Source organism: Aythya marila, assembly GCF_965140915.1.
Source record: "Aythya marila genome assembly, chromosome: 23".
In the NCBI taxonomy this organism is placed as follows: Eukaryota; Metazoa; Chordata; class Aves; order Anseriformes; family Anatidae; genus Aythya; species Aythya marila.
In genome coordinates, this window is record NC_139064.1 from 5,345,297 (window position 1) to 5,372,884 (window position 27,588).

General features: G+C 52.6%; 1 protein-coding gene across 2 annotated transcripts; it reads left to right on the forward strand.

Annotated features, from left to right (window-relative positions):
• The first annotated feature begins 1,086 nt into the window (after window positions 1-1,086).
• Window positions 1,087-27,211, forward strand: SNX19 (sorting nexin 19). 2 transcript variants are annotated; one of them, XM_082778188.1, is made up of 12 exons: window positions 1,087-1,133; window positions 1,547-3,225; window positions 3,629-3,767; window positions 4,494-4,594; window positions 5,130-5,249; window positions 5,591-5,721; window positions 7,050-7,146; window positions 7,396-7,582; window positions 9,765-9,894; window positions 21,779-21,963; window positions 22,743-22,830; window positions 23,518-27,211. In XM_082778188.1, exons 2-12 carry the CDS (start codon window positions 1,690-1,692, stop codon window positions 23,651-23,653), a joined length of 2,850 nt encoding a protein of 949 aa, XP_082634314.1. In that variant the 5' UTR covers window positions 1,087-1,133; window positions 1,547-1,689; the 3' UTR covers window positions 23,654-27,211. The 2 variants fall into 2 exon arrangements, with proteins under 2 accessions (XP_082634314.1, XP_082634313.1); XM_082778187.1 differs by lacking the exon at window positions 1,087-1,133 and having other exon boundaries at window positions 1,159-3,225.
• Window positions 27,212-27,588: the final 377 nt, after the last annotated feature.

The following is a 27,588-nucleotide window of genomic DNA, read 5'->3' on the forward strand; positions in this document are numbered from 1 at the left end:
GACTCCAAAAACATTTTTAATATCCTCCTCACCTTCCTGCAGGAGCCCCCAGCTGCCACACCACCTTCCTCTCTCTCAGGACTGTCCCCAGCCCTTCTCAGGGCACTCCCAGCCCCATCCCACCCCAATCAGTGCCTGGGTGCAGGCTGCTAACGATGCCCAGCAGGGCTGGGCTGCCCATCACAGCTCAGACCTTTATTTTTTTTTTTTTTAGCACTGCTCCTACAAAAAAAAAAAAAAAAAAAAAAAAAGAGCTGGGGATGCTCAGCCTAAAGAAGAGAAGGCTCTGGGGTGATCTCATTATGGCTTTACAGTACTTAAAGGGGGCTTATAAAAGAGAGGGGGAGTAACTTTTTGCTCAGATAATGACAGGAACAAGGGGGAATGGTTTTAAACTGAAAGAGGGGAGATTTAGATTAGAGTTTAGGAAGAAATTCGTCACTCAGAGGGCGGTGCGGCCCTGGCACAGGTTGCCAGGAGAAGCTGTGGCTGCCCCATCCCTGGAGGTGCTCAAGGCCAGGCTGGAAGATTTGGCCAGCCTGACCTGGTGGGTGCTGTCCCTGCCTCTGGCAAGGGAACGAGCTGATTTTTGAGGTCCCTTCCATCCCGAGCCACTCTTTGATACGATTTTATGCCATTTTCTGGTGCTTAACCCAGACGGTTTAGGGGTTTAGGTGCATTTAGGGTGCCCCCTGTCACCGTGCCATAGCCCAGGTGAGGCTGCTCAGCGCCAGACCCCCCTTCGTGCAACACCACCGGGCTGTTTTATGGACTAACATCAAACTTTTTGGTCAAGCGCAGGCATCTTTTGGCCCACACCGAGGCGGGCGGGGGCTCTGTGGGGACTTCGGGGCGCTGCGGGGGGACTCTGTGGGGCACTGTGTGAGCTCTGTGGGGACTATGGGGGCCCTGTGTGTGCTGTGGGGCACTGTGTGAGCCCTGTGGGCGCTATTAGGGCCCTGTGGGCGCTATGGGGCGCTGTGGGGCCGCAAGCCGCCACCGGGAGCGCTGGAAGTGACGGAGCAGGGGGCGGGCTGCCGCTGCTCGCTGGCGGCGGCCCGGCGGTGTAGGGCAGGCTGTGGGGCGGCCCCGGCCCCGAACCGAGGAGCCCGTGTGTGGGAGCGGGGGGCCCGGTGCGTAACGAGGGGCCGTGGGGCGGGGAGAGGGCGGCGGGTTGGAGCCCTGAGCCCGGGGAGTGTGGCCCCATAAAGAGCCCGGAGGGTTGGAGCCCTGATCCCTGGGACTGTGGCCCCATAAGGATCCCGGTGGGATGGAGCCCCGCTGCTTGAGGGTTACGTTCCCATAAGGATCCCGGTGGTTTGGAGCCCTGATCTGCGTCCCCATAAAGGGACTCCTGGTGGGAGTAGAGACCCCCTCCCTGAGGGCTGTGTCCCCATAACAATCCCAGAGGGTTGGAGCTCCTCTCCTTGGGGGCTGTGTCCCCATAAGCACCCTTGGGGTTAGAGCCCCACTCCCTGCAGTCTGCATCCCCATAAGGATCCCGGTGAATTGCAGTCCTGCTCCTTGACTATTACATTCCCATAAGGATCCCAGAGGACCGGAGCCCCTCTCCCTGGAGTTGTGTCCCCATAAGGATCCCGGTGGGTTGGAACCCCACTCCCTTGGGGTTGTGCTTGAGCAGCCCCACAGCACAGCAGACACCTCATAGCCCATTGTGGCCGTCCTGTCATGCCGTCCCACGGGGATAGCATCCCACGGCGGCCGCGCCGTCGGCAGCTGCTGGCACTGGCAGCGGTGCTGGGCTGGCTGCTGGCGCTGCGCCTGCTGCTGGACCTGCGGGCACTGGGGTTGCTCTGCGGGGTGCTGGCGGCCGTGGGCGGCTGGCTGGGACCCCGCGCCCTGAGCCGGCCGGGCTGGCGGCTGAGGCTGGAGCGCTTCGCCGGCACCCTGCGACCCTCCCCGGCCAGCCCGCAAGCCGAGGAGCAGCTGGAGCGGGAGATCGCCGGCACCATCCGCAAGGTGGTGCGGGATTTCGTCTCCTCCTGGTACCGCACCGTCAGCGCCGAGCGCGCCTTCGAGGACGAGGTGGAGAAAGCCATGGCCGGGCTGGCCACCGAGCTGAGGCGGCGGATGGGGCGGGTGGATCGCAATGTCCTGGCTCGACGCCTTCTCCTCCTCTGCAGCCACCACCTGCAGAGCTACCTGCAGGCCTGCCAGGCCCTACGGGACGCCCCGGAGGGCGGCCGGACGCTGTGGCAGGAGTACAGCCGGATAGCGGGCACGCATCCAGCCCTCCGCAGCCCGTCGGCAGAGGTGGGCTACACCCGGGCCGCTGTGGAGGTGCTGCTGCAGGCGTTGGTGCCCCAGCCCCACCTGGAGACGCGGACAGGACGCTTCGTGGTGGTGGAGCTGGTGGCCTGCAACGTGCTGCTGCCCGCTGTCAGGAAGATGGCCGATCCCGACTGGATCAACCTGCTGCTCGTTGCGGCTTTCTCCAAGAAGCCCCGGGAAGAGGAGGCGCCCCCTGCGCCCCCGGTGCCTGACTGCTTGTCCTTTGCCGTGCAGCCAGATGCAGCTCCTGCAGGGCTGCCTCCTTCCCCGAGGGCCATGGAGGTGCCCGGGGCTGCTGGCGAGGAGGGAGAGGTCACGGCAAGTGGGTTGAGTCGCACAGAGGTGCCTTTCCTCCACCCACAAGCCCTGGGCTCCCTGTTCCCTTGCGAGGGTTTGGAGCTGGAGTCCTCTGCACCTGATCCTGGCCAGGACGTGGACCTGCTGGCACCATCGCCCGCCAAGGAGTGTCTCGATGACACCCTCCCTGATACCCCCGCTGTGCTCGAGGGACCGGATACTTCAGAGGATGGTGTGGGGGACTTGGAGGAAAACAATGGCACCTGCGTGGATGCTGGCCTGCTTCCTCCTTCTGCATTTGCTCTGAGCTCCTGCCCTGACATCCAAATCGATCCAGCAGTGGAGAAAGAGGAGGAGAGCCCACCTGTCCCCAGGAAATCCTCCTCACAGAGGCCCTGCAGCTTGGGGAGAGAACTGGGGGCATCAGAAGTGCCACCACAAAGTCCCCCAGACCCTGGGCAGACTCTTCCCCTGATCTCATCCTCCCCGACAGCTCCCATCAGCACCTTCAGCTTTGAGCCCCTCAACAGCCCCGACGGGCCGGTCGTCATCCAGAACCTGCGGATAACTGGGACCATCACTGCCCGGGAGCACAGCGGGACTGGGTTCCACCCCTACACCCTGTACACGGTCAAGGTAAATGCTCCCTGGGCACCTCCCCCTTTTTCAAGATCCTGCCACAGCTGGGCAGCACGGACTGGGGTTTGGAGATACGGGCTTCTGCTTTCTGTAGCTTAAAGATTTTTGTCTGGCAGCAGGGGAAGATCAGGCATGGTGACAGTGGCTGTTTGGATGCAGGACAAGGGGATACAACCCTCCTTGGCCAGTCATTGTGTGGGACTTCTGGCATCTTATATCCCAATTTACACAGTCCCTTCATCATGAGAGATTTGTGTGCTATGCAGGGAAGGGTCAATCTTGAGGAATTATTGGATGGGAGCTCCATGGGGTTTGGGGGTTGTGGGGCCAGCAACGAGCACAGTATATCGGGATTGTTTTGGGGGTGGTAAGGATTAATGACTGTTGCTTTCCTCCTCAGTATGAGACAGCCCTGGAGGGTGACAGCACAGGCAGCCTTCAGCAAATGGCCTACCACACCGTGAACCGCCGTTACCGGGAGTTCCTCAACCTCCAGACCAGACTGGAAGAGAAACCGGAGCTCCGCAAGTTCCTGAAAAGTCAGTGCCTGCATCAGCTTTCTGTGAAAGTCCTTTTTCCTCTCACCCCAGTCTGTGTTCCCTCTCTGCTCTGGGGTTATCCAGCACTGTCAGAGCATGCCTGGGCGGTTCATGATGGTCGCATCCTCCATTGCCTGTGCAGAGCTGATTGGAGGATTTTTTTTTTCCAACTTGCAAATTCCAGTGTTACAAAAACCATCCTTGTTCCCATTTAAATCACAGTGCTTGCTTTTGCAGTTTTGTTCCTTAGCAGTGAGCAGCAATATCGAAATGGGTATCTGCAAGTCTCTTGTTTGTATACAAGCAAGTGTTGGACATGAGCTTTATTTAAGAAGCAAACATATTTTTTTCTACCATTACTTCTGTTTAAAAACAAAAAAATCATTGGATTTAACATGTTCCTACTTAATCCTTTGATATTGATGGATCTGGGGTTTGGGTTGGAAAACTGCTTTGTTGAGAATTTTGGGGCTTTTGGAATTAACCTCAAGTCTTTTCACTAAACTGATGTCCTTGATTCTTTGACGTTAAAGGCATGGATGGTACAACATCCAGAAGAATGCAGGTTCTGTATGGATTTAAGGCCTGATTCAGTCAGCCTGGTCTGGGACGCATATTATCTTGGGCAGGGCAGCTTGTAGTGGTGGTATTAAGTGGGAGAGCATTGAGATTTTGATACAGCTGTTAGTTTTCTGGCACTTGCTAATGCATTTGTTTTATTTGAAGATATCAAAGGCCCAAAGAAACTGTTCCCTGATCTTCCATTTGGCAACATGGACAGCGATAAAGTGGAAGCCAGAAAAAGTCTGCTAGAATCTTTCTTGAAGGTGAGCTACTTGCCCAGTGCCTGCTTGGTGTCCACTGCCTCCCATGGCTGCTGAGGTGATTCTCACCATTCCCCCTCCTTTGGTGCAGAGATCAGGTCACTGCTGATCTGTTAGACCTGAGAGCTGGGCTTTTGCACTGGCTGCTGGTGTCTTTTAACTTTTAAGTATGTTTTTTGTTTGTTTCATTTTCACAAGTAGCCTCTAGACTCATTTTTTTTATTTTTACTATTACTGGGGAAAGTGCAGGCAGAGAATATCTACTTTTTTTCCCTGCCCTGCTGTCTTGAGCAGAGCCACAGAGGGGCAACTGCCCTGTCTGTGACGGACAGCCAGAGGTGGCAAATGGACTGTCCTCTACGTGTAGCAGGGCCTTGAGCTGGCAGCTGTTGCTTTCTGTGAGCTGGAAAGCAGTGGATCAGGACAGCTCTGTACTGACAGACAATGGAGCACACTTGATGTTTTCCTAGCCTGCTTGTGTAAAGCACAAGTGGAAGTTGACTCAAAGAAGACCTAAAGCTGTTATCTTTCCTTGCAGCAACTGTGTGCAGTCCCTGAGATTGCCAACAGTGAGGAGGTGCAGGAGTTCCTCGCCCTGAACACTGATGCCAGAATCGCGTTCGTCAAGAAGCCCTTTGTTGTCTCCAGGATAGACAAGGTAGACAAGTGGGAAACTGCTTACGTGAACTTCTTTTGATTGCACTCAGACTCTCCTTTTGCATTTGCCTCTTGGGCTTTATCGTCTATATCCATTCCTGCTGCAGTAGTAACAAAAAAAAAAATCAAAACGCACTCTGTGTAACTGGGTCAAGCTTGCCCAGAAAGCCATTAAGCTAAACAGGGTCAGAGCCCGTCTCAAAGTTTGGGCTGATTGTTTTTTTTGTGTTGTTGTTTTTTTTTTTTTCCTTATAGAAAATAGGGATACAGCAAATCTTAAAACTCCTGATTCTTATTCCGGAAAACCCTACCAATTATTGATGTAACTCCTGGCTCTTGCAGATTGTTGTCAATGCCATTGTGGATACCTTGAAGACAGCGTTCCCCAGGTCAGAGCCCCAGAGCCCCACGGAAGATCTTAGCGAGTCTGAAGTGGATGGGAAATCTCAGACAGATGGGAAGAAGGCTAACAAGTAAGGGCTCCTTCAGCTTTTCCTGTGCTTCATGTAGAATGTGGAGTTCATCAATAAGCTGGCTCCAACATGAAGTACCGACTTGATGCTTCACTTGTTTTGGATAATCCGTGGCTGTCATATTTTAGTTGAGTTGCTTTCTCTTTCACATGCTGAGCAAGGGTGTTTGAGTTCCTGTTTGGGTAAAAGATTCTCCAGGAACGCTGAAGGTTTCCACAGCAATTTCTGCTCGAGGTTTCTCTGTGGTTTCTTCCTGAGGGAACGCTGAGGTGGTGGCATTTGCTGGGAAAGATGTTGATGCTCCTGAAGAATTGCTTTTTACCCATAAGCATTTACATGACCTACACATGCGGTGAGTCACTGCAAAATACAGCTACAGCTTGTGAGACATTGGTTTGCTGCTGGTGAGAACAATTACTCCATGCACAGCACTTCAGGGCAGATTTCAAAATGTGATGAAGAAAACATGCAGTGTTCCAGCTAGTTTTACCTGTATTGTCTACCCGGAGGCTTACTCCTACCTTTCCCATGTGCTTCACGCAGTGACACATCACTTTTCCTAGCAGAAGTTTGAATATTTATTTAGGAGTAACATTAAAGGTCATTGCACCTCTCCTGCTTACCAAGAGTTTGTTTGTTACCAAGAGCTTGCAGTGATGAGCCCTGTTGGGCTTGCCACTGATTGTTCCCTTACAGAAGAAGGGAAGGTTTCTGCATGAGAATGACTTTTTTTTTTTTTTTTTTTTTTTCCAGGAAAGAGTTGTTTTGCTAGGGAAAGCTGCTTTGGACAAAAAGTTTAAAAAAAGAAAAAAAAAAAACAGTTCAACTTTTGAAATCTCTTGGCTGAATGGGACATTCCTTCATGATAAAGACTTTTTTTACAATTTGTCCCAAGTCCAAAATGCCCTTTCACATCCTCCTTTCTGTATATGTGTTTACAGTTGGGTTTCACAATCCTGCTGAGTGTCTCAACTCAGTTTTCTGGACACATTCCTGGATATGCTGATGTGCTCGCACCTATCTGCATGTGGGCTTCTATCTCAAATAGCTGTGAAAGAAGGTGTGTGTGGTAGATACCAGGAAGCCTTGGTTATGCCAATGTTTAAGAATGCTAAAAGCACTCTAAAGCTTTCATTACATGGTTGGTTCTACAGCTAGTTCTCAGTTATCCTGGGGGCAGATGCTTTTCTGAACCACTTTAGGTCTAATCAGACTTCTTAGCTTGGGCTTGACACTGGACAAACATAGCTGGTTCGGAGTTTTGGCTGAGACTGGGAACTCATCACTCGTGGAGAAAATCCTGACCATGATGTGTTTTTCCTTTTCAGGTCCAGGCTGAGGTTTTCATCCAGTAAAATCACTCCAGTGCTGAGTGTGAGTGAAGCCCATGACAGGATCGTGTACTCCGTGAGGGAGGGCAGCGCTGTAAGTTCAGATCCTTCTTGTGATCCTTCCGTGATCCTAATCATTTAAAATGTTTGGATGCTGGCCTGGAATTATCCACGGGCACAAAGCTGTGGTTGCTGCAGCCTTGTTCCCACACGCCAGGCCTTTGCAGAAGGGCAACGAGCAGCCCTTGTTGTGCCATTGGAATAGAGCAAGTTGCAAATCAGGTGGTGGTGGGGCTGTATGAGCAGTGGAGACTGTGGTGCTAACACACTGGTGCTTTTGTAGGTCTCTGGCACCATATCACTGGCTGCTATGGAGTCCTTCATCCAGAAGCAGGAGAAGCTGCTGGAGGCAGTCCCCAGCAAAGCTCCTGAGAGTGAGGGAAACAGAGAAGCTAAGGAACGCCCCACGCAGGAGGATGCAGACAGGCTGGGCCCGTCAGAACCGGGAGTACATCCAGACACAGACACAGGTGAGTTCAGCCCTGTTTCAGGCTCTCCCCTGGTAGTGCAGCAGCTGCCTGCTGAGAGCCTGCACACTCAGCTTGCAGGGTCTTGAGCACAAGGAGCTGGTCCCATGCCTGTTGCACCTTCATTAAAGAGAAGGCAAGCTGAGTCTTTTCCAGTCCTGTTAGGAGATCCTTATTGCTCTTGGAAGCAAATTGGGTCTTGGCTTGGTTCTTTCACTGTGGATCTTCACCTTGGTGTACTTGCTGCAGTTACTTCAGAGATATTTCTTAAGGACATGCTACCTAAATTGCTAATGTTGTAAAATCAGGCTCTGTTAAATTGCCAAATAACAGTTTCTTGGTAGTCTAAAGTTAGCCTTGATATGTTCATACACTATAAAAGGACATTTGAGGTTGTTAAGGTTGGATGAATTTGGTGGGAGTAGTAAATGTGTAACCTCAGTTCGAGGAACAATGTTCCCTTTCTGGTTATAGATCTCTCCTCTGAAACACAGAGGTCCTCTGTCCTCTCAGAGCAGTTACAAGATTATCCTGAGCACGAGCAAAAATATGTTCTCTAATCTTCTTCTTGGAATAGCCAAGCTGTATCAGCTGGAACTTTCCAAAAACTTCACTCCAGTGGTTCAGGTTTGGCAAGCTCTGAGTGAAAGCACATGCTTGTGACAAGATGGGTCTGGTATTCTGAAACCTAGCCTGTGCTACCAGCCTTGCCTGTAATCTTTGAACCACATGCCTGCAGTTGTTTTGGGGCTGCTGGGCAGCAGGACTGGAATCGGAGATCAGTGCTCCATGCAGAGGACAAGAGATACAGGCAGGCCAAGTTAGCTGAACTCTCAAAGAAATCCTGTGTAATTGATGTCAAATCCCTGCAGGTCTGTGATGCCTCAGAGCTGAGACAGGGCAGGATGAGGGGAATGGATGTGGGGAGGGACTGGCTGAAGGCACCCAGCATCCCTGTCTGCTCGCTGGGTGACCTCTCGGAGGGCTTGGCCAGCAGCTCCCTGGGGAAGGAGGCTTGGATCTAATGGGAATAAACAGAACTTCATCCCGACTCCTTTCCTGTGGGGCTGCAGTGATGCTAAACAGCCTGCTCTGCTTTTAGCTCAGGGAAGTCAAGGCTCAAAGGGCAAAGCAAGGACTGACTTGTGCGTGGCCCAGAGAAGAGGCACTGAGCACACTCGGATGCCGTCTCCAAATGAACGGCCTGGAGTTAGTAGTCCAGCTGGTGAGCAGCAGGGAGGGAAGGAGGCAAGCCAGGGTTCAGAATCTCTCCCTGTTATCTCCAGCAGGCCGGCTGCCCCTCCACGGGGGGAGAGCGGCTGAAAAATGAGGTGCTGGGGACCAGCAGAGCAGGAGCTGCTGCTGTGCAGTAACTCACCCTGCCGACAGAGCAGCCGTGGCAGTGCAGGCTGGGGTGCTGGCCTAGGAGTGGTTGTGTCAGGCAGGTTTGTGGTGTGTTAACGGGTTTGTTCTGCACCCCAGCTACAATGCTTTGGGGCCAAGCAGCATGCAGGTCGCTTTAGCAAGCTGAATGCGTGCTGTAGGCTTTGACATCCATCTGGGAATAAGAAAGGTTTTGCTGTCCCCGGTCAGCATCACCCAGGATATGTCGGCATGTGCAGGGGTTATTGTCAGGACTGATGCATCTGGTGTGTGCAGATGTTTGTTACATCTTCCTGCTGAGACCTGGACCTGCCACACGATGGCAGCCCACAGACACCGACCGGAGCTTTGCGCCTGGAAAACTGCCTTGAAAGAGGGGGAACTGTTGAGGGAGACTGGGAAAGATATTCCTCATCGATGTGCAGTCAGTATTTTCATCTCACCTGCTTTGGGCATGCTGCCATCCCTGTGCATGGGCTGGGACTTGATAATCCCTCAGCTGAGCTGAGTAGGAACTGAGCAAAGCTGCTCTTGGAGCAGTCAAGTTCTGGTGTGCCCCTTCAAAGAAGAGGATGGTGCTGCTTGAATGGGAGAGAGGAAATGAGTGCTCAGGGCAGGATGCTGGGAGGGCAGGAGCCCCAGACTGGCTATGCTGTAGCACATGGCATGAAGTGTTAGGCTGGGAAGCAGAGCATCATTCAGGCTCTTGGCTAAAGGAGTGGGTTTCAGGTGATGCTTTCTACCATATTTACTTAGGATCTGAGCTGGCTTCCTCATCTGAGCCTCCTCTTCCTCCTTGCAGACTCAGAGACAGCTTTGGCTGACCTGGCCCTTGACTTGCTGCGCCTGCTCCTGATGGATCACTGGAGCTGGCTCTGCACGGAGGATATCCAGAAGGTCTTCCACCTGCTCTTCGGGACCCTCATTCAAAGGTACGGCCTCAGAGACCAACCTCACAGCTCTGTGGCAGCACTGCCTCTCGAGTGAGACTAAACCAGAGTTTTTATCTGAATGCAGATAAATACTTTCTGTTGCATCAAACATCAGGGGCTTGTAGAGGAGGTGTAATGTGTACGTGCAGTGAGCATCCTGGAGGTTTGCAAGGTAAGCTGCTTTCACTGTGAGCAGCATCATGACCCCAGTGGACAGCCTTCTGCCTCGTAACACAGGGGAAAGGAAGGATCCAGCCCTGTGAGTGAGAAGCTTCCTACCTCACTGAAGGAGCAAGTGTACCCATCTCCTCAGCCCTCCAGGCAGGAAATGGCTTCTGCTGGTCTACCGCAGCCTGGGGCCTCAGCTTTTTCTTTCTGCAAAAGGAGAACAAACAGGCACAGCGAACAGGGAATTGTCAAGTAACAGCTTGGACTGCAATCTCCCGGGGCCTTTGCTCTCCCTGATGTGTCCCTCTCCAGTCTGCAGTGGGCCAATAATGCTTGTGCCTTGGGCATTGACCCACAGATGTATTAGGGAAAGATTTCCTTTCCAGCTGGTATGCACTTGCCAAGCTTTTCTGAGGCCAGTGCCTCTGTGTGGTAAGGCATTGGGCCAAGACACACAAATAGAGAGCATTTCTGTTTTCTTTTGTAAGTCGGTGACTATCGCTAGCTGAGGATGTGGTCCTTTGGAGTAAAAGATAAGCCTTCCCAGGAGAACTTCGGCTAGGGGGAGCCTCAGAGCAGTGTTTTTCCCACTCCTGCACCCTATCTTCTATAGGAGATGTTGAAAGCCGGCGTCAGAATGTGCAGGGCAGCACGTTGTAACCTGGGTGGTAACTTGAGCTGCCCTCAGCAGAGGTTGCCGAAGCACTTTGAGGTCAGGGGCTGCTGGCTGTCACTCCAAGTCGGTTTCTTTGCGTGGGAGGAGGTGGGTGTCGTTCCCGCTTCTCCAAAACGGGTTTGGTGTTTTGGGGAGTGAGCTGGAACCCAATCCTTGTGTGTAAGCACGGAGGTATGAGAGCTTGAGCGTGCACGTCATCACCTCCTAATAAGCAGTGTCCCCGTCACCCAGGGGGCCTGCAGCACAGACACGTGGCGTTGGTATTTTCCACTAGAGAAGCTGTCATACACAAAGCACATGCCTGGCCCTGGAAGGTGGAGGAGCTCTGCGTGTTGTGCTAGCAGGGGAACATGAGGATGAATGTGTTTGTAGCAGTTCTGCTTCAGTGGCTCTGGGGGAACCTGAAAGTGCTGTTACAAGCAAACTTTTGGCTGGAAGGGAGACGGGAAGTCCTGCGAGCCCTTGGTGCCACGCTCAGGACCTCCCGCTGGGTGTAAAAAGAACCTTTTGAGCTAACTACGTGTCCCTGGGTCTGTGTGTGTCTGTGCTGATAGCTGTGTGTTGACACTGGCTCTGGGCTTGTTCTGGAGCAGTCGGGAGTCGGCGTGTCTGGTGCGAAGGGGCTGGGGAAGGAAAGGAGCTGGCAGGGAGAGCTGACCTGCTGCCAGGACGGTGTTACTCGGGGGTTGCTGCTGGGAATACCCCCCACTCCTCTTTCTGCTGCTGCAGCTGCCACCCCGACACGGAGGGCTGTGCTTTGGTCCCCTAAATGGAAAGAGTATCAGGGTAGAGGTTGTCTTATCTTGGAGCAAGGTGAGAGGTTTTCAGTGATGCTGGAAGCCCACGCAGGGGGCAGGACGCTGCAGTGGGCATAGAACTGGGGGCAGCCCAAATCTGCCTGTTACAGAAGCTGTGATCTGGTAGATCACAGAGCTCAGTGCCCAAGGCAGATGATTGAGATGAGGGATGTAGGTGTCCCCACAGTGGAGGAGGTGTGGGAGCAGGAGGGCTCCCTGCCAGCTTGCCACGGCACCCTGGCCCTTCTCGTGATACCTGAGCAGGAGGGGGGCTGAGATGGGTTCTCGTGGCTGACCCAGGTGGTCTCTGCTGCCCTGAGCAGATCAAGAGCTCTCTGGCTCAGACCTGATGCCAGCTGCCTGTCCGAGGGCACAAGGTGGCATTTCTGTTCCATTTAAGCATTGGCAACGTACTCACTGCTAGGCCGGACCTAGCACAGCCTTCGTTCAGGTTCTCAGGCAGGCACTGTGTCGGGGTACCCTGTGCAGGTGGAGAGATACCGAAGCTGTTTGGGAGCGTGTGCTCTTCGAGGCTTCATTGCTCCTGCCTCTGAGAAGAGGTGGACGAACACGAGGTGGCAGGCGTCACACAGCCTGTCCCTGACTGTGGCTAATTACAAAGCACAAGTGGAGTCATCCTCCCTGATAGGAAGCCCTCCTCTGTTCTGTCAGCAGCTGGGTTACGTGGTGGGCGTTGGAAAACCGACCTAGCAGTGTTTTGGGTGTCAGGAGGGGGCTGCTGCTGGAGGCTTCTCTGCTTGGTCATTGGGAAACGTGCTGCTCCTGCAGCCTCCTCCATGGGCATTGCTGCTGCTGTGCACCACGTGTGCCTCATGGGAGAGCAGAGAAATCAAAGAAACACCAGCAGAGAGGTCAAATTTCAGAGAGCCAGTCCCCTCTCCTTTGGGAGCTTGATCTCCAAGGTGTGTTGTGCCCACAGGACCCCTGTGCTGACACGAAGTGCCCGGCATTACTTTGCTGGTGAGCCAGAGCTCCCCATCCCACTCCGTTTGCAGGGAGCATCCCTCTACACTCCTCTTTCTCCTCTCTGTAGCAGAAGTAGCCGGAGCCAGGCACTATCCGTCTCCCCTGACTGTCAGCTGGGCAGCGAGAAGGACAGCAGTATGACCGAAAAAGGTATTGTTAAGTAAAAGGGAGGCCGCGTCTGCAAGCCCGCATCTGAGCAGGGCGCTCATCCCATTATGTAACAGGGAGTGATCCTTTTTTGGAGCAGAAAGGAGAGGTGGGTGGAGAGGAGGCTTGCTGGGAGCCCAGGCAACCCTGGGGCCAAGGAGCGCTTCCAGCAGGCTCTGTGTGCCTCTCCCTGCCTGTAACCAAACCCCGCTCCGTGCCCCTCCTCTGGCTGGCTGCTGCTTCCCTCCCCCAGGCTGGGAATGGAGATCTCGCTCTCACCAGGAGGCTGCAACAGGAACCTGATGGCAGAGGGGGGTAGTTGGGGCTATTCTGGGCCCTGAGGGTGTTCGGGGAAAGAGCTAAAAAGCATTTGGAGAATCCGTGTGCTTTTTGGAGCCCGTGAGTCAAAGCGGCGTTAAAAATACACGGCAAGCATGCGAGCCACTCTGCGGCTGTGACCCCGCGCCCTGCCCTCGCTGTGTCCCTGGTGGCACGCTGGTCACTGGGTCAGGGTCCAGCAGGAGCCAGGTAGAGCCCATCTTGCCCTGCTGGGGCTCTCCTGGGTCTGCATCTCCTTCCAGCAGAGCCTGGGATTCTGGGGAGGATTTATATGTAGGTGCTTTTCCAGAGTGCAGGTCCAGGAGCAGAGCTGCTGGCTTCCCTTTCCCGTGCATCACAAGAGAGCCACAGCAATGCAAACCGCCGAGCTGACAGGAGGGGACCTGTCACACCCCATAACCCCAGCGGTGGTGGCTGTGTGTTTAGGGGAGCACACATGCAGCAGGCAGCTTGGGGTGCTGTGTTCCACATTCAGATAAACACAAAGCACCCCTGCCTTCCCCAGGAGCTCAGCGGCTTGCCTTGCTGCTCGTTTTGGGTCACTGGTGCTCCTCCAGGCTTTGTCCTGTCCTCTTCCTCAGCAAAGCAGCCTGCCAGGAGCTGGCTACAAGAGCAGCTGTCCCCCAGCAAGCAGTCTCCTCTTCTGAAGTCACTGTTCTTGAAGGAAGAAGGGACTAGAGCCTTTGTGGGTGGCTGGGAATCCGTGTGGATTTGGAGAGGTGATGCTCGAGCCCGTGAGACGTAGCCAGAGACCCAGGGACAGGCAGGAGGCAGGTCACAGATGACCACCTGGCTTTTGTGGTCACAGTGCCTTGCAAGTTCTAGCTCTGTTTCCCTATACATTGGCACCCAGGGGGCTGGCTGGCTTTGCCAAATTCTAGTTTTCCTCATGGGGCTTCCTCTCCAGCTCTGGCTCTGCACTCACACAACGCTCAGGCTGCTGTCCCTGCCTGCGGTGCGTCGCCTCTGCTGGCACGAGGGGGAGCTGCCGGCTGTCCGCAGGGTGTGCAGGTAGGCAGCAGGGCAGAGCAGGGCTGTTCAGTGCTGCAGGGCCCCAGTGCTGGAGCCTGCAGGGCTGTGGGCCATTACAGGATGCCTTTCCAGTATTGTCTAGGATATTCAGTGCATTTTCAATGGGGGCTGCAAGGCTGGGGAGAGCAGGACATGTCCCTTGTCCCCAGAATGTTCTTGGAGTTGGCTGTTACAGGGATTATTGCTCGTCGGGGTGAAAACCACCGTCCTCTTGCCATCCCTGCCTCTGTGCCATCAAGTTTCCTGTCCCCCCATTGCTGATTCACCACGTGCACTAGTGGTGGCAGTTCAGCAACGTGGCTGGTTTCTGTAGCCCTACTGCCAGGGGCTTGCTCGCTCGGCTTACAGCCCTCCAGGTGAGAGCATCCCAGACCAGCTTCCATTGCCCATGATCAACAAGTGTCCTGGGTCATCAGCCGAGCAGCACTGCAGCCAAATTCGGGGTCCCTGCAGCAATCCAGGCATCAGTGCTGGTCCAAAGGATGCCTCAGCACACTGTGTGCCTCTGCCTCCTGTCCCTCCTTCAGCAGGGACGTGGCACGGTGCTGTGACCGTCACACAGGATGGGCTCAGGTAGGCTGTTGCAGGTTACCCCGTGCACTACCCCGGGCTGCCCTCGCCTTCTTGCTGTCCTCTTGGCTTCGGGGTGCCGTGCCGGAGCCCATCAGCTTCAGGCCAGGTGTCACAGGCCCTTGTGCAACTGCTGGTGTGAGTCAAGGAGCTCGTAGCTTCAGGGTGTTGCTTGCTGATTTTTCTGTTTTCTTCTTCCCTCTTTTTTTCCTTGATCTCTGTGCCAACAGAACTGGCAAAAACAAAGACCCTTGGCAGCCTCCTCGATCCTCTTGACTTGAAAGTGCCACTGGCGTGTAGTGTTGCCTGACCCTCTTAAATGTCCCTGAGTAAACCTGCCTGCTCGGGCAGCCAAGCACCTGCAGCCCCGGGCTCTTTGGGAACACACTGCCCACAAGTGACACGTCCTGGCCGTCCTGAGCCCCGTGGGCACGCAGGGCTGTGTCCGACAGCGGGGCCAGGTGAGTGCAGAGCTGTAGGTGAGCTCCACACCCACGTCACCAGGTGTAGGGGGTGTCCTGGGGCTTCCCTGCCAGTGTTATCTCTGAAAAGGGCACTGCCCAGGGCTGGCCCCAGGAGGAGCCGTGCTGGTTTGTGCCAGAGCTGTTCCCAGCACCACTGCTCCCTCTTTCCTTTGGCCTCGTGGCTGGCAGGTAGCTCACTGCGCCGCTCGGGCAGCAGCTCCAAGCTTTGCTGGCAGCAGCAAGCTGCCAAAGGAGCAGGGTCAGAATGGATTTAGTTGCTCCAAATATGATCTCTTCTGGCTTGTTCCCTGGGGGAGCTGATGCGGGCACGTTTAGCAAGCACCTCTGCACCAGGGGCAGATGTATCTGCGTGGCTGTAGAGGTGCTGGGGTTCCTCAGTGGTGCGAACTCGTGTCCCAGCTAATGCCAGCAAGAGTTTGTGTGGGGGGGAGCCACATTACGGCACCTTCCTCCTTGTCACTGGACTCGGCTATCGGAGCTGCAGGGAGCAATAGGAACCCCAGGCCTGTGGTATGTCAGCAAAAGCAATCCTCGGGACTGCGTGTGTCTTCGTGTGTGTGTAAAGTAAATAAAAATCAGCTTGGAAACGGGCCTCGATTCAGTTGTCTCCAAGCACCTGGAAATTTTGGATCTGGCTTTGAATCTCTGTCCCAAACAATTTTTTTTTCCCCTCATCTAGAAGCAGCATTCTTCCAAAAACAGCCGCTGGAACGAAGCAAGCACTCTGTGCTTTGATAACAATTGCAACATTATTTTAACTGCATCTCTTTTTTTCCTTTTGACTCTGTTTCAGCAATTAGATACGTGCCAACTTTTTTTTTTTTTCCAAATTAAGAAGAAAAAGTAACTTCCTATTGCAAGTAGAGGAGACAAAGGAGAAAAGGATTGCGAGGAAATGATTTCTCCTTGCAGGTTTTAGTTTCCCCAGGCTTGTGAAGGGTTAATGGTGTTTTTATGTATTTTGTTTCTGAAGTGGGCTAATGAAGCAATCTGCTCTGAGCAGGACCTGGCTGAGACAGCCTGGCCTCTCCCTGGGGCACTGCTGAGAGCTTAATTGGCTCAATAAATACTTGATGAAGATGTTATCGAAAGCCGGGATGCTTTGTTAAAAATCAAGGGGTTTTGGGGACGATTTTTAATCATGTAGCTTCCCCCCCCTTTCCTGAGCCCCATGGCATTGCAGGGAGATCTAACTTGAGAAGAGCAAAAACGCAGCGGAGCGGCTCAGTTAACTCACTGCAGGAGGATGTGAGAGCTGGAGCCCCCTGTGTTTACCAGCTTTCTTTTTGCAGCAGGTGTGTTTAGGAGAGAGCAGCGTGTGAAGTGGCAGTGGCAGCAGCGTGCCCCAAATCCAAATGCTGAGGTACAACCTGATGCCTGCAAGCAGTAGGGAGCAGTCTGGTTTTCCTCCTGCCCTCCCCAAAGTGTCGCCCCTGCCCACCTCTCCCAAGGCTTCTGCCAGCTCCACGTCTCAGGGCTGGGTCGAGCAGATAAAATAAATCCCGCTGCCCCGCGCTGCTGCAGGCAAGTGTAACAGGGTAAGGGCACGTGGGATGCCAACGCTACCTGGGTCAGCTCCCCGCAGCTCCGTTTGTTTCTTCCTTCCTCCGGTGTGCTGCCCTTGGCCGCGCTGGGTTTGGGAGGTGCGAGGCTGGCAAGACACTCTGTTCGAGGGGCAGGCACTCAGCCACGGGGCCGCTGCCTCACTGGTCAAACACTTCATCACCGTGTGCTCGGGCAGGGGTACAGGACGCATTGTTCGTAGCATATACAATTGTAAACTTTTTATAGGGCAGCAGGAGAGGAACGTTTCCAGTAAGGCGAGAAGGATAGTTTACTTTTTGCGTGCGTGCCTTTGGCCAGAAATTTAAAAGGACTCGGGATGCTTCGTGTTTGATTTATGGAGGGCTTTTTTCTTTTCTTTCTTTCTTTTTTTTTCTTTTCTATTTCCTTCCTCTCCAAAGAGTTTACCGATGGCCTGGACAAGTGTGGGTTTGCTCTGAAGGTGTTTGAGCAGAGCGTGCCAGCACTCAGCTGCACGTGTTGCTGCTGGCGGCGGTGCAGGGAAGGTGAACGTGGGCTGGAGTAGCAGGTGCTAAAAGCTGAGCCTGGGGGCAAAAGCGCTCCCTTTGTGTTTTTCCATGCTTCTAACTGCCTGCTGCAGCTGTTCCTTCGGTTTTATAAGCTTTGCTAAGAAATGTTTTACAGTCAAAGCATTGAAATGTTGCTCTTCGTGAGCCCTTGAGCTAAGGATATTCTTGTGGTTTGAGGCACAATTTGGGGAAGAATTTGGGGGACAAGTACTGAGAAGGGAGGGATGGTCTGGTGATTTAAATATCAGTCTTTCCTGAATTCATAGGAGTCAGATGCTTGACTACGTTGTGCATTTCCAGACGTTGCCTTTTTCTTAAATCCTTTTCACTACCTTGGTCTCACAGGCCCTTTTTGAGCTCCTGGTTAGCCACGCCGTGTTAACTGACCTCGGGGAAACGGGGGCCTTGTTCTGGGGTGGAAGGTGGCAGATGTTGAGCTGGACTTGCTACTGTTCTGCACAAATCATCTGTATTTATAGAGCTTTTTGTATTTATACAGCTAATGCAGACTAGTAGAGGCATTCCCATCTTCCTCTTCATCCTAACATGGGCTCTACATTTTGTTTGTCTGAATCCTTGCAACCCCCAGATTGGGGGGGAATCACAGTTGCTGTTGCTTCAGATTTTAATCACAATCAGCATTAGAAGGTTTTCTTGAATACTTAACCCAAACATTCCTCAGCTCAAATGAATTTAGCAGTTCTCTCCCAACCTTGATGGACAAGAAAAGCAGAGGTTTATCAGCACCGAGCAGCTGTGTTAAAGTTTGGATAGTTCTTAATTCTTCCTGTCCACTGGACCATTTGTGGTCCTTCTTTCTTTTCCAGACAACACAAACCCAACTTCTCCAGCCTTTACCCGTGGAGATGAGCTCTCTTTCTGCAGGTGAACCCTCTGGGCAGGCCACTTAGAGGAGCCAGCTAAACTCCGGTCCTTACACAGAGCTTTGTCCTTCCTGACTCTGTTTATCTATGCTGCCCTGCGTTAGCAGCCCCGTTACTTTTAGGGGGCAGAGAAGAGCCAAGGTATGTACCACCCAGGCCTTGTTTCTCATTCCCAGGGCATTTCTGCCGTTCTCTCCTAATGGGCCCCTTCAGCTGACCTTGGAGTTCCAGCTTAAGCCATGGCATTAAATCAGCTCTTTTTTAGCAGCCATTTCATTCCTCCATCAGCAGCTATTTCAAACGGAGGACCCTTACAGCATGGGCAAGCTATGCTCCTCCAGACAAACGGCCAGGACCTCGTAGCCTTTGCAGTCTGCCTTTTTGCATTGGGCATTATCAAAGCATTTGAACGTCTGAGCCCAGGAGGTCACTTGCTATCTATTTCTGGTCTCCACTGAAGTGTAAGGAGATGGTTTGGTGATGGGTTTGTTTTTCTTTCTTTCTTATTAAGGCTACTTCTTCATGAAATACCAGAATGGAAATAGTAACTTAAAAAAGATAGCTCTATTTGTGTTTCTTACTGGATTTATTTCTACCTGGGAGCTGGGGGTTGTGCAATTTTGATGTGGCACACGGATCTCAAATGTTTCGTCCTTTAATAGTATGAAAAATCATCTGTGATCAGCTGGTGGAGGTCAGCTTTGGGCCCACGTGTTTGGAGTTCCTGTGTGAGAAGTGTCAACTCTTAAGCCTGGCCTAGCACTGGAGCAGCAAGGCCTGATGGAAAGGTCAGTTTGGCACAGAAACCCGGGGTTTGCTCAGGTAGGATCTCTCAGTAAAGCTAGGTGGGAGCCTCCCTGAGTTGCAGATGGAGCTGTGAGTGCTGAGGAATTAACTTGCTCCTCGGCATTTAATAAATGCTGCTCAGGCATGGCCCTGCTTGCTGTGCAACTGCAGTGTGTGTCCCTAGCGTGGATGGTAGTGGGACTGCTGCAGGCTGAGGGCTGTGAGAGCACCAACTGGAGGGAGCAGGGAGGAAAACTCCTCATGGACAGGTTGCTCTGCTTTGATCATATCTTTTGGAACATCTGAGGGCATCAGCTGCTCTTGCAGGAAGGGTGCTGAGCCAGAGGGACCGATGTGGTGGTTCGTCTCATCCTACTGCTTTTGGGATGGGTCCACGCACTGGTAGGCTGGCAAAGGGCACCAGAGTGTCCATCCTCTGAGCTGCTGCCCTTCCTGATCTTCTCTTCCCAAATGGGAAGGCAGGGAGCTGCTGGAGGGAGTGAAAATCCATCCACTGACTGTGTTTTGCAGCTGTGGGAACGAAGACCTACAAGCACTTGCATAACCCGGGATAAGATCTGTAGGTGTTACCTCCAGGCCTTGTCACCTCGTCCTGGGGACTCTATAGGACTAAAAGAGCTAGAGATGGAAGGTTGTTTGTTTGGGTTCTTCCAGCATTCGTCACTTCTCAGTCCGCTCTTGAGCTGTCTGGAAATGTGTGCTCTCTTCTCGAAGTTCAGCTTTCACTCTCCGTGCTATTTGCTTGAATTTTTGCTATTTTAGGAGCGTTCCTAAGAAGAAGAGAGTTTGTTCTTTGCCTTTTGCAACCTTTTAAAGGATGACAAGTAACTGTTGCTGAGGTGAAATTCAAGTCAACATTGGATCCGTTGTCCCCAGACGCGGGGTTGTTCTGTTTGCAGCTCCGTCCCCAAGTCTCTGAACTTCTGTTGCCTGTCAGATGTTTTCTCAATTAGAAAAACAGATTGTATATGAAAACATGTTAATGAAAGCTCTTTTCCCTCGAGGAGCCACAGTTTAGCACTTTAATTTGGTCGGGGATGGCTGGAAGGTTTTACACGATCCAAAGGTGTTAAACTCTGCGGATTGCTGGAGATAAACTCTTTTAAACAATTGTCTTTCAGACGTGGCCTTTTCCTAGACAAGACAGCGCCGTGACATTTCGTCCTGTTATTCTGGTGGCAGCCAAGCTGTGGATCTCTGTGCTATCTTGTAGCAGCATCAGTACTTGGGGTCCCTGGCGAGACGGGGTGTAAAGGCCGTGTGTCTCCATCCCCAGTGCTGTTCCTGGGATGGCACAGCACGCACCAGCACCGCCCTGCCCTGAGGCTTGCTGGCCTCGCTGCTGCAGTGCACCGAGGCTCCGATCAGGTTTAACACTCCTTGCTTTCACAGCTGGTCTCTCCTAGGTGTGCAGCCTTACCAGCCTGCAGCTAGGCATCTTGATTCCTGCTGAGGAAGGGAGCGGTACCTGCCCTTCTGCCCGCTTACCTTTAGGTGCTGCTATTCCTGATGTTCTGGTGGCGCTGCCCTGGTTGCATGGGGAAAGACGCCCTTGGCCCAAATGCCTCGCCTGAGAAGAATGCAGACAGTCTGGCAGAGCGCAGGTTAAATAAAGTTTGCCTTGGCAGGGCCCATGCTCTTGGATGTACTGTGAGCTGCCGGGGCGTAGTGGTGACGGAATTGCAAGCACGAACGCCAGCTGCCAAGAGGAACGGGTCTCCTGGCCCCGCTTGCGGACTCCTCTCCTCTGGGACTCTGGAAGTGCTGGCGAAATCCAAGCCTTCTCCCTGCCCACCCCAGCCCAACGCTCCTCTCTGTCTCTGGATCTCCTGCTGCTGAGGACGGCGGCCACGGGCGAGTCCCAGCCACAAGAAGTCAACGGGGACCCTCCCGTTGACCTCGGTGGCGTCAAGGATTTGGCCGCTGGCTCCCCCTTGTTCTGGCGGGGAAAGATTTTAGGCGGTGGTGAGTCCTGACTGATGGCCATGGCCTTTGCTGCTGCACAGGGAAGTGATTTAACACCTTGGAAAGAGGGTCCGCCTGATGCATGGAGAAACTTCCCCTGACCAGCTTGGGTGGCGTTGACAAATCTCCCCTGCCCTGGCTGCAAACACGTCAGGGCCCTTTTGCGGAGTGACATTCCTGCGGCGCAGCCTCAGGATTTGCAGGTTGTTGCCATATAAAGGGCACGGTTTGGCCCAGCAGGAGGGCCAGCGAGTGGTTTTGTTGGCAGGTACCTACGCTTCCTTTTAATAGATGTGCAGCACGGGGTTTGGATGGGAGCTGCAGTGAGTTCATTGCCTGCAACGGGGGGACGGGGAAGCAGCAGGATATTCATGCCTCACCATCCGGGGAGGGTGCATTTTGCTCTCCCACCGAGACACCCTTGACTCTTTTGGTAGCGGAGGGGCTGATGAGGGGAGTGCCGGTTGCCAGACCACGTTCACATCCTTCCAGTCATTCACAGGGATTGTTTTAGAGTTAAAGCAACAGTTTTGGAAGATGGAGATGGGGGTGGTTCTCCCAGCTCTTTGAGCTCTGTCATCTGCTTGTGCATGGACATCACTGCAGTTGTATCCCTTAGCCGGGCTCTCTCTGGAGACACGTTAACTCATTTGATTTCACGTGGGCAGCAGGGCAATGGAGCTTTTCACTGCTTTTCGCTTTTCCTTTGTGACTTCACATGTGTTTGTAAGATGGGAAGCATTTACCTAAATCTGGTGCACAGGAAAGCTCAGCTAATTTAACTTGTGAAAATGTATTTTATGTATATACACACTTGAAAAGTGCATGTTAACTTGCCCAGCAAGGTGATTTCCCCTCCGTGGCCTCAGCAGAAAGCTCCGTAGTTGGTCCAAGTCTGACATTTCTGATCTCTCTCTCCTGCCCTGTGCCACAGGTGGCTGGAGGTCCAGGTGGTGAACCTGACCTGCACCCAGCGCTGGGTCCAGTACCTCCAGCTGCTGCAGGAATCCATCTGGCCCGGAGGAGTTCTACCAGCCGTGCCTAAACCAGCCAGGACAGAGGAGCAGAAGAAAGCAGCAGCAGAGCAGGCCCTGCAGAGCCTGATGGGGATCTTGCCTGGTAAGTGGGCACCAGAGACGGGTCAGGAGCTGCAGGTGAGGCTGGGGAACCCTCCAGTGCATTGGTATCTCTGGAAATACTTTTACCATGATGGAGTCTGCTTGTGCCAAAGCACTGAGAAATGTTCCCAACCTTTGTGGTTGGATGGTTTCCTGCAAGGCAAAGCAACAATTTCCCAGTTCTAGGCAGTTTGCACAACCACTTAGGGAACAGCCCAGCTTAGAGAGCAAGGGCATGTGTCCTGGTGATTCCCAGGTGCAGACTGCCACACATTCCTTCTTAGTGCTGGTGGTGCTGCTCCTGCTGAGCCACTCCAGAAAGGAGGGGCTCAGGCCAGCCTGTGGCACGCAGCAATCGTTTGGCTTCTTGCTCTAGAGATGACAGAGTGGCTTTTCCACTGGGCTGAAATCATGAGTGCAGCTGCACTGGATTTCCCTCCTGAAGTTTGACATGGGGACCTTTGGCATTGAAGCAGCTGTTGCCTAATCCATGTGAGTGTAGCCTGAACTTTTAACTCCTTGCTGCAGTGTAAGGGGCCCTTTAGTATCCTTTGGGGATGGAAAAGTGCTACCAGTGTATGCTGTTCCAGGCTGAAGCACTTTCCTGGCAATCAGTTCCTGTCCCTGGATGTTTTTTCTCGTGGTAATATCGTGCACGAGATGCCTCAGGCTCAGAGCACCATCACAAACGTTGATTTGGCACCCTCCAGGAGGAGGCTGAGCCCATTTTACTACAGTGGAGACGTGCTGTTCCTAAAGCTTTGTCTCTGATGCTGACAGATGTGATCCAAGAAATCCTTGGAACCAGTAAATGTCGCATGAGCTGGAACCTGGTGCTGGAGTCCCTGGGCCATCCTGTTATCAACAGGTATGTTGATTAGTCTCCTTACCTCAGCAGCCTGTGCAGTGGGTCCCGTAAGCTATGCTCACGGCTCTGCTGTGAGTTTCACGCTGCCAGCTTCTTGGCACAGAGCCTATCTGGCTAATCTTGCTAGACTTTGTATGCTATCAAAGGGAATCTGGGACAATTATCGTGAAGTTGTGTGTTTTAGGACCTCAGTCTAGCTGGAGGTTATTGAGTCAATCATATTAATTATGTTGTCAGGCTTGTTTAGGTTGTAGATGTCCTGGGAGGAAGCAGAACCAAATCCTGGTTTAGTCTGTTGTTTTTAGAAGAGCTTAGGGAGCTGCATGTATTTGTAGATGGTGCTTTTCTGCATACCTGTTTCTGTACATTCGAAAAGCGATGTTTTTTGTGATTAACTGCAAAGAAGTGCATGTGCCACCTCACTCTAGGAGATGCATTTGTACTTCCTGTGCTGCTCATCAGCTCCAAACACTTGCTGGTTTGGAAGGGTGGGGGGAAACCGAACCATCCCTTGAAACCTTTCTTGTAGGGTATGAGATCTTTTGTCTGTCTCGCGAAGGCAGGCAGAGTATTTCTTCCTTGCGTGAGGAAGGTACAAGCCTTCCTTTGGCTCCTCTGCGTCTGGAGCTGATCTCCCAGCTCCACTGTGCCCCAACCAGGCTAAGATTTGTCTTCTCTCCATTTCAGGCACCTGGTTTTCTGCCTCTTGGACATTCTGCTGGAGTTCTTGGTTCTGAAGGGCTCCAGTAATGAGCTCGAGACCGCAGCTGTCGCGCCGTCTGACTCTAGTGGCCTGGAGAAAGCAGGCATTTCAGCACATTAACGAGGGCTGGTGTAGCCAGCAGTGAAGGAGAGAAGAAGCCACAGGCATGGGATGATTTGATTTTCAGTGCTTACTGAACATGTCTGGGAGCTTCTTGTAAAGAATTTTTCCAGCCAGTGCTAAATGAGGCTGCTTCCAGGCTTCTCTGTTTTGACTGGGTGATGAATCAAGCCCGCTGTCAGTGGCTGAAGAAGTTTTTCGGCTGTGTAGTGTCTGTTCCATCGCTGACTTGATGGAGAGTCTGAACTGAAGATGCCTGACTTCTGTGGAGCTGGATGTCCTGAGAAGGATGTGCGGGCTGCCTGCAGATGCTGTTTGGGTTTCATGTCTCGCCCCATGTGTCTGAACAGCCCTAATGTACACACAAAGGCAGGCGGCACACACGACCTTTGCTTTTAGGGCTTCAAGCTCCACCTGGCACTGCCATGTAGAGGCACGATGGTGTCTTGTCACTAGGTGTTTCTCCAGGACAGGGGAAATGAGGACCAAATGCTGTCCCTGCTCTCTACAGCAGCCTGCCTCATGCCTACGCAGGGCTACCTGCTCTACCAGAAGGAAGACAGGGAGAGAGTGGAGCACTGGAAATGTGAGAGCAGCCCTGAAGTCAGTCAGGAACCCATCCCCATTGCCCAAATAATTGGGAAGCTGGAAGCAGTGCAGAAATCAAAGCTGCTGTCCTGTTTTAGGGACAAAGAAGTTGGCTCCTGCTGCCACCCCTCCAACATGGTCTTGTTCTGGCATCTTTTGCTCCCTGAACAGTAGGAGGCAAGTAGGGCAGGCTGTGGTCCTGGAAAAGAGAACCATCCCCATGCTGAAGAGGAATGGTAGCTTAGCTGGACTTTAGGATTCCCATGTATTTTGCCTGCTGAGTTCAATCCCAGAGACTCGCCTGGAAGGCACAGGAGAAAGGGAGCTGGTCCATGTGTGACACATAGCAACTAAACCAGCTCCCAAAGTGCTTGTCACAGCGAGCTCTTGGAGAGGAGCGAACACCTCTGAGCCCAGGAGGAGAGCTGGCTGCATGTTCTGGGAAGGCAGCTGGTAAGGTGGCCCTGGGAGCACCACCTTAACCCGGGCTGCTGTCTCACTGCGGTTTGCTGTGCCTGCTGTTGCAAACAGCTGTGTGCAGACTGCTCCAAGAAGTGTGTCAGCTCAGGCTGTCCAGTGCCATCCGGCACAGAACGGCACGTCGGGCTGACAGCTGCCTTTCCGGGTCATCCGAGACTCGAGTGGTTTCACAAGCTTACGGTGCCCAGCTGTCAGGCTTGTGACGGGGCAGAGGGACATGGAAAACACACACCAAGAGACAGCCCTGTCTGTATTTCTCCCAGGATATGGATCACCAAACTGACCAGCGCTGGACTTTGCTAATCAAGAGAATGCTGCTCCTGGTGCTCTCAGCAGATCAAAGCACGGAGAGGGGACGTTGCAAGAGGAAAGCATGCAGGATCACGGCTAGTTCCCACGTTCCAGTACCAAATGGTGCATTTCATGCAGCCTGCATAGTTTCTTGGAGCTGGATAGTCCATGGCGAGTTTGGAGAACAGGTCATGGAGCTCCAACACGTGTACTGCTGAAAACAGAGCCTCTGCTCTTCCCAGGGACAGCTGCTGAATAGTGGACACTTCTCTGTGTGCTGCTTCATGCTTCTGTTGTGTGTGTGCCCGTGGTGTGTGGTAGATGCTGGGAAGGAGTAGCTTGCTGCCAGGAAGTATTTTTTTAGGGAGTTCCAAGGGTACCCAAGACTAGGCAGAACCCAATGTAATGAAATAAAGCAGTTTTGCACAGCTTATTGGAGCAGTTTCTCAGCAATGACACTTTTGAGCTGGCAGACCTGCCTGCCTGCTTGGAAAGGAGGGAGTTGGGTAGCATAAGAGCAGATCAGACAACGCATTGGAGAATGTTCCATATGGAATAATGGCCAAGCAGCAGGTCAGGAAGCAGGAATCCCCTGTACCCTTAAGCACAATACCTACTTGGAGCACCCTCTTCACCCTCTCTTTCACTGCCAGCTTCTGATTCCCTTCTTTCTTTCCTACAACTTCCATTACTGCCTCCCCTGCCTCGAGGAGGCAGTAGGAGAAGGAGCCATCAGCCAGGGCTGGCTGATCCTGTTGTGCTTGGTGGCTTCCCAGATGCTCTTGGTGGGCTTGCTTGCTCTTGCTTTTTCAGGAACTTTACAGCACCAAGGCTGCAGTGTGTCACTGATTAGGGATATCGTTATCAGACTGCTGAGAAGGATCATTCAGAGACAAGTTACAAACTCCACGCTGCCAGCTCCACCTGAGGACAAAGGTGTAGTACAATCCTTACAGACACTGCATTTGTCCTCAGAAGGATGAGCTCAGGCTTCCCCTTTGCCAGGAAGCCCTGATATGCCTGTCTTTCGCCCTGACCTCTGGCATTATGCGAGCAGCTCAATATTCATTCCTCCTGGTGGAAATAATTTGTGATTTCCGCTGGCGGGCTCCGAGGAGCATAGCTGGAGAGGTGGCACTTGGCTGGAATGCTGTGACAATGACTGTGGTTGTAGCAGACAACTCGGTGTGTGCATCCTCTGCACCTTTCACATGAGGGCCCCGAGCCCTGCATTTTGCAAACGTGCTCACACGATGAAGTAGCAGCATCTCCTCTGTGTTACCTGGCAGTTGTTGGGGCACGGAGAGATGAAGCAAATTTACTTGCTTCCACTTCAAGTCAGCAGCAGAGTTGGGAACAGACCCCAGGAGTTTGGACTGTGAGATCTGTGTTTTAATCTCCTGAACCCCCTTTCTTTTCTTAGAGCAAGGAAAACAAACCAAGATTGCCGGAGCCCTTTCTCAGGCTCTCACTGGCCAGGCTTCAAGCTCCCATTCTCGCCTTCATAGATATTAGTCCGTTCTCACAGCCAAGATGAAGCTGCCCATGAACAGCATAGGAACAAGTAGCCCCTGTCTGTACCTCGTTGTTAAGCAATACAAAATCCAATAAAAAAATCAGCTTTTTTTTTTTTTTTAAACCTAATGACAGTTTTTTGTCTCACTGTAGCTTTCAGATTAAATTGAGCACAACAGTGGCAAGGGCAAGCTTCTTTAATCAGGTAGGCTGGAAGTTTATTTTCTCTGGACTATGACTGGAAATGCTGCTTTGGTAAAACAAACAAGGCCAGCAAAGACCTTTAACTCATTCTGTGTGTCAAGCTCCCACAGTTGTTCCAGCGACTTCCCTTCTGCACAGATTTGTGTAGAAAGCTATAACCAGGGAACTTCAAGGCATCACCATAAGCTAAACAGTAGTTGTTGTGTTGAGCTAGAGCATGATTTTTGAAGAAAAAAAAAATCAGGAAAAAATACACTACTGTGCACTGAATCCTTGTCACCTTTCCTGTATTCAAACCCCTGTGTCAGCTATTTGTGGTCTGTACCGAGGAGTGCTGGTCTGAGAACCTGTTTTGTGGTTAACAGGGAGCAAACTGGTGCTCCAAGTACCTGAGACTTCTGCTCTGACTCTGTGTACAATAATACTCCATTTCAAAATTATTTCTGCATTTGGATTTAAAATTCACCATTGTCAGGAGGCTGCTCTTGGAAGGAAAAGGGCAAGCGGGGGAGAGGCAAGAAAGGGAGTGGGAAGAGTTGGGGGCAGGCATCTCCTTGAGTATCTGTTGCATCCTGAGATGCCTGGCTGGGGTGGCAGGGCTGGTGGCAGTGGGTCTGAGACACTGGTTTGCCCTCCTGGCCTGCAGTGACATTAGTGAGGGTGGCTGTCACCACAACTGGGGGGCCTCCAGCTGCTGAGGCAGGCAGCTCACAGGAGCACGGTCCTGGGACAGCTTGCAGATCTGGGAAAGGCAGCTTGCTCAGAAATGGGAACAAGTTTTCCTTCCCTGATACCATCAGCACTGCTTCTTTCTCCCTGACAAGCAAACTTCTTGATTTAGGCTTCCTGGTGAGTGG

Bases quoted from the DNA above. Each gene is read 5' to 3' on its own strand.
- SNX19 (XM_082778188.1), top strand. From the start codon at position 1,690: ATGCCGTCCCACGGGGATAGCATCCCACGGCGGCCGCGCCGTCGGCAG. The intron at 3,768-4,493 runs GTCAGTGCCTGC...TTTTATTTGAAG, and splicing joins GCTCCGCAAGTTCCTGAAAA to ATATCAAAGGCCCAAAGAAA. The intron at 4,595-5,129 runs GTGAGCTACTTG...CTTTCCTTGCAG, and splicing joins TGCTAGAATCTTTCTTGAAG to CAACTGTGTGCAGTCCCTGA.